Source organism: Schistosoma haematobium, chromosome 6 (genome assembly GCF_000699445.3).
Source record: "Schistosoma haematobium chromosome 6, whole genome shotgun sequence".
Classification (NCBI taxonomy): domain Eukaryota; kingdom Metazoa; phylum Platyhelminthes; class Trematoda; order Strigeidida; family Schistosomatidae; genus Schistosoma; species Schistosoma haematobium.
Genome location: NC_067201.1, coordinates 20,354,822 through 20,363,750, shown reverse-complemented (window position 1 = coordinate 20,363,750; position 8,929 = coordinate 20,354,822). Strand labels below are relative to the sequence as shown.

General features: G+C 34.2%; 1 protein-coding gene across 1 annotated transcript; it reads left to right on the top strand.

The window, feature by feature from the left end:
- Positions 1-379: 379 nt before the first annotated feature.
- On the top strand, positions 380-5,223 carry MS3_00008746 (uncharacterized protein). The gene has a single exon (XM_051217088.1). It carries the CDS (start codon positions 3,158-3,160, stop codon positions 4,292-4,294), a length of 1,137 nt encoding a protein of 378 aa, XP_051065723.1. The 5' UTR covers positions 380-3,157; the 3' UTR covers positions 4,295-5,223.
- Positions 5,224-8,929: the final 3,706 nt, after the last annotated feature.

Genomic DNA, 8,929 nt, shown 5'->3' with positions numbered 1-8,929 from the left:
ATATTATATCATTATGTTAAAGATTAAATAGAATGATATCAACATGTCTATCTAAAGTGATTCAAACGTAAATGATACTGTCCATCATGATAAACAATTGAATGTTTCAGTGTCCGTATTAAATGTTACATGTGAAACGTTAATACTTTTAAATTATTATATATTTAATTCACTTGGTATTACTTGCTTGTATCATCCCATTGTTGTTTAGGTCTACAATCGATCAGTCTCTTGTTGGCATATTTAATATTGACAATAAAAAAGTGAACAAAAATGTATAGTAGCTATAGCAGTGGAATCCAGGACACATGTTTCGTCCTATTTAAGACTCGTCAGCTGGATAAACCCGCATCCCATACTTGATGTTCACTCCGGGATTCGAACCCAGTACCATCTGCTTCAAACGCTATCATGTTATCCATTCAGTTACTGAGTTTTGATAGCCACCTGCTTGTGAACTAGGGTAAATTTTCAAGCTCACTTGGTATTGTTTACTTTTATCTTTCGATTGTTAATCAGGACTGAAATTGATTAATCTCTCTCACTTATTGGTATATGTGCATACTGTGAGGATTGCCTCGATATAGCCTTAGGGTACAAGCACTTTAAGCAAAGATGGATACAAGTAAATCAACACTAAGTAAATAATAAATGAGTTTCAAATTGATCTTTGAGGTTCGTTTATCACAGTGTCAGTTGCTACCATGACCAGTATGAACTTTTCCATTACAATTTTCTTATATTATTTAACAAAATGTTTTAGTGCTACATAGTCAACTTTTAGCTTTATATCCCGAACACTATAAAATACAAGATTTCTATCATGAGAGTGATCTTTGATTCAAAATATGGACAAAGATTTTCCAATTATTGCCTATTTCTTTTACATTCTAATCACTTTATGACATCTATGTAATGCCAAACTGTTAAGTGTGTAAGAGAAAACTTAGCTTGTCCGTTTAATTTCATAGTGACAGTTGACTTCACAATGATAAATTTTGTTAATTAAGAAATGTATGAAACAAATGATGAAACTGGATAAACGTTCTGGGTTCGAATCCCACATGCAGGATAGTGGGTGTACATTGCTGAGGTGTCCCATACTAAGACGAAATGGCCGTCCAGTGCTTCCAGGTTTTTAATGGTGCTCTAACATTCATCGACTCATGATATCAATTGAAAACAGATCATAGCTAGACCATTAGTGAAAACCCGTTTTGTACCAATATAGGACTCCTCAAACAGTATTCGAAGTATAAGGAAGTATGATTTACGCCAAGTGGATTCATAATGTGAAATCATGAACACTTAGTGTCAAACAAGACAGTGGACATAAAATATCACTGTTAATTCTGGGAAATCACTATATGTATACATAGTCTTCGATCATCTATTTGCATGTTGTAGTGTGTCCTGCAATCTGAATTGTCTTCTAGTCTTATCATCAAATGTTTTGTCTTCGCCATAATTTTGATTAAATGAATCTGTTCTCTTAGTCTGTTGACTGTAACATCTTTGAGATTATGTTCCGTTACATAATACCTAGAAGCAGTCTTGTGAATAGTGTTCACCATACAAATACTCATTGCACTCAATAATCACATGTAACGTTTCCGTGGTAAATATTTATCTACCAATACACATCAGTAATCTAACACGCTATGGATGTAATATTTACTTTCCATATTTACGATTTCCATTAACATTTTAAGTAAACTGATCTTTCGTTCCACGGATAAGTTAGTTATTATTATTATTATTATTAGTAGTAGTAGTAGAAGAAGAAGAAGAAGAAGGAGTATTAGTATTAGTAGTAGTATTAATAGTTGTGGTAGTGGTAGTAGAAGTAGTAGTAGAAGTAGTAGTAGTAGTAGTAGTAGTAGTAGTAGTAGTAGTGGTAGTAGTTTTATTCAATATTATGTATTATGTACCATATAGAATTCTGAGCACAAAGTATGTTAACAAGTTTCCTTTTCTTATTGCTTGATCGATCCTGACGATAAATATTGAGTGGTTTCCAGTTAGATGTCAACAGTTCAGTCGGTCGACATCTGAATAATGTATATTCTTTTCGACGCATATTGCCAACAACCACAATATCTCTGATTGAGCACTTTTTTAAGTTGTATAGCGAAATGACTTAAACGTTTCACAGACGCACCTGAATAGTTCATGAGAGTAATAGGCCTAATGATGAGTGAAAAAGAAACAAAACAGTAAACATAACTTGTTGAAATATGTAGATGGCAGGAATAGGTAGTTCAGATATTCAAGCAGGCCGCCTTGTGAGATCATACCTCTCACCTCAAACTAATATGTAATTGAACAAGATGACTGAAAAAGATTGAACTGCAATTCTAAGAAAGCTTCGTTTTAGTGACCCCTTGGCTATTTCAATTGATCACCTTCCGAAAGATATGAGATATTAAACCAAATCTTATGTATATTTAACTTAAATCACTAGGTTTTACTCAAACCATAGAAATGCTTAACTGACTACTTATTACTGTACAAGTTAAATAGTACTTTTTTAAAGAGAATTTGACATTCTTAAGTTGTTATAAATGATTCCATGATTTCATAATACTTAATTGCTTAGATAATACTGATTCATGTTTTGTCATACAGTGTGAAATCATGAGTCAAGATCAAGAAAACCCTGTTCAGTAAATTTAGTTTGACTAAGAACAAATAACTATTAGTTTAAATTAGACACTAACACCGTTGGATGCCGGTCGGCTCAGAGGTTTAGTGGTTAAGCACTCACGCTTGAAACTGGCAGGTCCTGGGTTCGAATCTCGCAAGGTAGGATCGTAGATGCGCACTGGCAAAGAGAAGTCCCACAGAAGGACGAAGCGACCGTCTAGTGCTTCTAGGATCTTCATGGTGGTCTTACTTCAAACGAATCATGATCCCAACTGATAAAATAATTATTCGATTGTATTGTTCAAAATGTTTAACAGATCTATAATGATGGAATAAAAATCTGACCTAGAAATTGAAATTACTTCATATGATAACTTTGTCATGTGTACATAATTTAATATGATATTATTTTATATAAATACACTACTCAAATGAGGCTAATTAGAAAATTCTGTTATCAGTGTGGTATATTAATTCGTTTAAGTAAACTAAGGAAAAAATATATTCAACTATGGCCGGACATGAAGACGATAGTAGTGGACTTGTAATTGATAATGGATCCGGTATGTGTAAAGCTGGATTCGCTGGTGATGATGCACCAAGAGCTGTATTCCCATCAATTGTTGGTCGTCCAAGACATCAAGGTGTTATGGTTGGTATGGGACAAAAAGATAGTTATGTTGGTGATGAAGCACAATCGAAAAGAGGTATTCTAACTTTGAAATATCCTATTGAACATGGAATTGTTTCGAATTGGGACGATATGGAGAAAATATGGCATCATACATTTTATAATGAATTACGTGTAGCCCCAGAAGAACATCCTGTCCTACTTACTGAAGCACCAATGAATCCTAAGGCAAATCGTGAAAAAATGACACAGATTATGTTTGAAACATTCAACAGTCCAGCCATGTATGTTGCTATCCAGGCAGTTTTATCTTTGTATGCATCTGGTCGTACTACGGGTATAGTATTGGATTCAGGTGATGGTGTAAGTCATACTGTTCCTATTTATGAAGGTTATGCTCTACCACATGCAATTCTTCGTCTTGATTTGGCTGGTCGTGATTTAACTGATTATCTTATGAAAATATTAACTGAACGTGGTTATTCATTTACAACTACTGCTGAACGTGAAATTGTTCGTGACATCAAAGAAAAACTGTGTTATGTTGCCTTGGACTTCGATCAAGAAATGAATACTGCTGCAGTTAGTTCATCTCTTGAAAAAAGCTATGAATTACCTGATGGTCAAATGATTACAGTTGGAAATGATCGATTTCGATGTCCTGAAGCATTATTTAAACCCAGTTTCTTAGGTATGGAATGTTCCGGTATACATGAAACAACTTATAGTTCAATTATGAAATGTGATGTTGATATTCGTAAAGATCTTTATTCAAATATTGTTCTATCTGGTGGTTCTACTATGTTTCCTGGTATTTCAGATCGTATGCAAAAAGAAATTTGTAATTTAGCTCCAACAACAATGAAAATTAAAATTATAGCACCACCTGAACGTAAATATTCTGTATGGATTGGTGGGTCTATATTAGCTTCATTATCAACATTTAATCAAATGTGGATCACAAAACATGAATATGATGAATCTGGTCCAGGTATTGTACATCGTAAATGTTTTTAGACTAACATATTTTCTCATATTGGATTACATTATTGTTGTTTATTAGACTGTGTGTTGTTGTTTTGGACATTTACATTTCAGAAACTCTTTACAATGAAAGTTTATGCTTCTTTTTTTTCTTTTTTTCAGTTGCCTTGGCAACTAATTTCTATACTTGATTTTTTTAATTTTTCATAATATTCTGTGTCAATGAATGAGTCTTATGAACTAATATAACAAGATTATGGAGATGTTAATATTGTCTAAAGAAAAAAATTGTTGCTACCATTGTTACCACCATTTGTGAACACTTTTCAGATGTATTATGTACGTTTCATTATCCTTATGACAGAATTCTCTAATGGAATTTCTCGCGTTATAGTTGCCATTTCACTATAAACTGGATTATGTTCCACTATTCATAACGTTGTTCATCTAATCATAAGTTTATACATTCCCATCATCGATATAACAATCAATCTTATTGTTTAATACGCTTGCTTATTAATATAACCATGTTTGTTATGATCATTTATAGTTGAGAAAGCTTTATTATTTATAATGATGTAATAACAAGTAGTGTAATGAATGAGAACAATAATGGGGGACAATCAAATGTATTTTATGACATTACAGAATATCTTAGCAACATATTAGAACCATACAATAAATACTTTATTTTCAACATATTCATCAATTGTTTCAAATTTTGCTGTTTGTTTGTTTGTGTGTTCGTTTCTATACCGATCACTTTTTGTTCTTGTTCTGTTCACTTGGATTTTTTCAACCTTTTGCAGTCAGGCATTCCACTTTTGACTACTGGTACATACTACTTATATCTATCGACATCGGTAGTATATATTGTAGTAATATCAACCAAACTGGTGTTTTGCTGTATCGGATTGTTATATGATCAATGAATATCAGAATAAATTGGATATATTCAAAAGGATTCATTTATGTTGTTCTTGAGGCACATTTAACTGAATACCTGGTTATTTAATTGATAGACAGTTGTGTAGAAGTTTTATGGAGCTTGATCAGTTTACATTACGAACAGCAGTGTTACATGTGTTACGTATGCTCAACCACTGACTGCCCCGACGAGTGATGTTTTATGGTATAGGAATAGGTTGAAAGGAAGCTAGGGGTGGCCAAACCAAAGCATGGCACAAATCCATGAACTCACTGACAAGTGAACTGAGCCATTTTGGTAGGTGTAGACTACGTGGTTGGGATCTGCGAGACGATAACAACCGATGGTTAGAGACCTTGAACCACATGGGTCAAAATGGTTTGCAATGGCACGGGTGCATCCATTCTTTGTGTTCTCACAAATTCTAATCCTCTGAATTACTCATATCCTTTTTTCTCTTTCTACATTTATTTCACTGGATTATATTCCATGAATAACATCTTCAAAACCTAATGTTTTCGATTACTGCTTATGCTCTTACTACCTATATCACTATGGGATTGGAATCAACAATTGTATCTCTGTGCTAATGTGGTATGGCAACTTGAACTGATGTATGTACGTACGAAGTCCTACGTTGTTGCTAACTAACGGATAGCAGTAAAGTTAAAATAGCGAACAACTGACATCGTTGTGAAAACTGTTAAGTATTGTTAATTATTCACGGGCTTGTACCTAATTTGTATTTAGTTCAAAGGAGAACAAGAAATTATTTCTTAAAATAGGTACTTGTTAACACTGGGACTCTTCAATAGTGCGCATCTACTGTCACGTATGCGGGTGCGTACTGCTGAGGAGTACCATGTTAGGACGAAACAGCCATCCAAATTTTCAATAGTTGTCTAGCTTAAATCGACTCATAGATTAAACTTTTAGCTATTAGTTGTTTATTTCATGATCTTCCCTAAGATCCTTCAATGAATATTCCAGAGAAGACAGATGGGAATATGTATCCATTTCTTTTACATCACATAGAAACCAAGTAATACTTCATGTTTTTTCCTAATACAAATGTTTTAACATACAGAATTGATGAAAGTGTACTGGTGGATAAGATAATAAGGGTGGGGGGAATGTCAAAATATTTTTGAGTTTTTTGTAGAGGGATTCTTCAAAGTTTTCATAGAAGAAGGATATTTGCGTGTACGATCACTAGGATCAAGTATTTTATAATGATTTGAATTAATTCTCATTAGATAGGTAATAACTGTTTTGGTCAGTCAACAATAACGCTAATGATTCTGACTAACTAACAAGTATATAAGTAGTATATTAAGTGATTATGATTATAAGCTGTGCATTGTGATGTGAATATCATAAAGAAAACAGTAAATACTAACAAATGAACTTTCTATCCATTGTGGTTACCTGTTACGGTTATATGGACTCAGTAGCCTAATGGATAGTAAGCTAGTGTTTGAGTTTAAGTGGGAACATCAACATTGAACAAGTTCAACTGATGACTCCCAAGTTGAACTGGATATGCATCCAGGATTCTACAAACCCAAAGCACCAGATCCGTAGCAATCCAGTTATAATGAGACATGCCAATGAAAGCTGACTAGATTTAAGTACTGAAAATCCGGCAAATACAAATCACTACAAACGTTTTTTCTTGGTTAGTTGTTGTTGGTAGTGTGTAGTGGACGAGAACGCAAGTGGGGACAACAAAATGCATTTAACCACAAAATTACAGAATCACTTAGTAAAATCTGAGAACCATGTAGTAAATACTTCATTTGCAAAATGTTAATCAATTGTTTCAAACTTTATTGTTTCTTCATTTCCACATCAATCATTCTCTGTACTTATTCTCTTCACTTCGATCTTCTTAACTTTCTGCTGCCAGGTATTTCATTTTCGATTGATGGTACATATTACTTATATCTATCGACATCAGTAGAACACATCACACTCGTCCCCCGCTTAAGCAGTCGTTCTTGCGGTGGTTCTGCTTGCCGTACCATCTCTAGGAATTTTGGAATCGATAAAAGTAAGTTTTGAATGAACGAACGAATGAATGAAATTAATACAAGTTTAAATAACACTGAAGAAACAAAGTCGAATAGTTTTAGTGTAATCGAAATTGTATGGTTGAAATCATGAGTCAGTTGAAGCTAAGCCACCATGGAAAACCTGGAAACACTGGACGGCCGTTTCGTCCTATTGTGGTACTCCTCAGCAGTGTTCATTCACGACCTCGTATTGCGATATCCCAACACAGGATCTATCAGTCTCGCGAGCGAGCGCTTAACCACTAGACCAGTGAGCCGGCATCCAACGGTGTTAATGTCCAACTGTCTATGTCTATCTGTTTATGTTGATTTTATGTCATTTACGACTTCATATGAATTTGTGTGCATATTGGCGAGTTTGGAAAATGTGATATTTGTAATGCTGAAGAGTAAGGTTAGATGTAATTGTGTGTTTGTTAATGGTAAAAGATATAAATTAATGGCTCATGTTGGATGGATCATTAAAAATTATTTTCTTTCAATCGCGGTATGGTTAAGGGAAATATAAAAGTATCAGTATAGGGTTTGAGGAGATTATTAAGCTTTTGATTGAGATCATGAACCGATTGATGTTAGACCACCGTTTGAAACCTGAAAGCACTGGACGGCCGTTTCGTCCTATTGTGGATTGATTGAAGTTAAACACTAACACAGTTGGATGCCGGCCGGCTCATTTATCCAGTAGGTTAAGCGTTCGCGCGCGACTGAAGGCCCTGAGTTCGAATTCCGCCAGCGGGATCGTTCTGAGGTGACCCACAATGAGACCAAAACGGCCGTCTAGTGCTTCCAGGTTTCCAACGATGGTCTAACATCAATCGGTTCATGATCTCAATCAAAAAATATAAAAGTCTTCACTCTTCATTCCTCATACTAGAAGATACTTTCTGTATTATTTTGATATTATCAACATCAATTTTGTGGTTGTGAAAGGAAGTATTTATTGCTTTTATTGGTTTGATCTGTAGACTTTCTAATTTTGTTGAATTATAAGGTCATTTTGTGCATTTTAGATGCTCTTTGAGATGAGGTATTGTGATGCATAATACTAATATCGTCAGATATAAGTAGTATGTATCAATAGTCGAAAGTAAAATGCTTGGCGGCAGAAGGTTAAGACGATCGAAGAAAAGTGAACGATAACAGCAAATGATTTGTGTGGGGACGAAGAAGCAATCAAGTCTCAGACAAATGAAGTATTCACAGTATGGTTCTCAGATTTTACAAAGACGTTCTGTAATTTTGTATTCGGACGCATTCGGTTATCCCTACTGGTGGTAGAACTATAATAATAGTCCATCATGTTTCATTCAATTTGTTATAATTAGACTAAAGACCATTTTGTTTTTAGTATAGTCATAATAATATTCTTCACGCTTCTTTTCATCTGATATACTAATCTTTGAAACTTGTCTGGATAAATTTAAAGCCAGAGAAAGTTTTGCATTGATGGAGAAGTTTGTGTTGAGGATGTCATTCAGAAGAACGATGAAAGCTCCACAACCAAACCATTCAACTCAGAGAACAAAACTCTATCAAAAGTTTTACATTGATTAGATATGTTGAGCTAAAATCAATAAATCAATTGAAGTGTGTCGGTTTAAGGTAGACGGTTAGAATTGGATGTCTATTTGAACTTCTTTAGAATATATTGTCTAATACAATTAG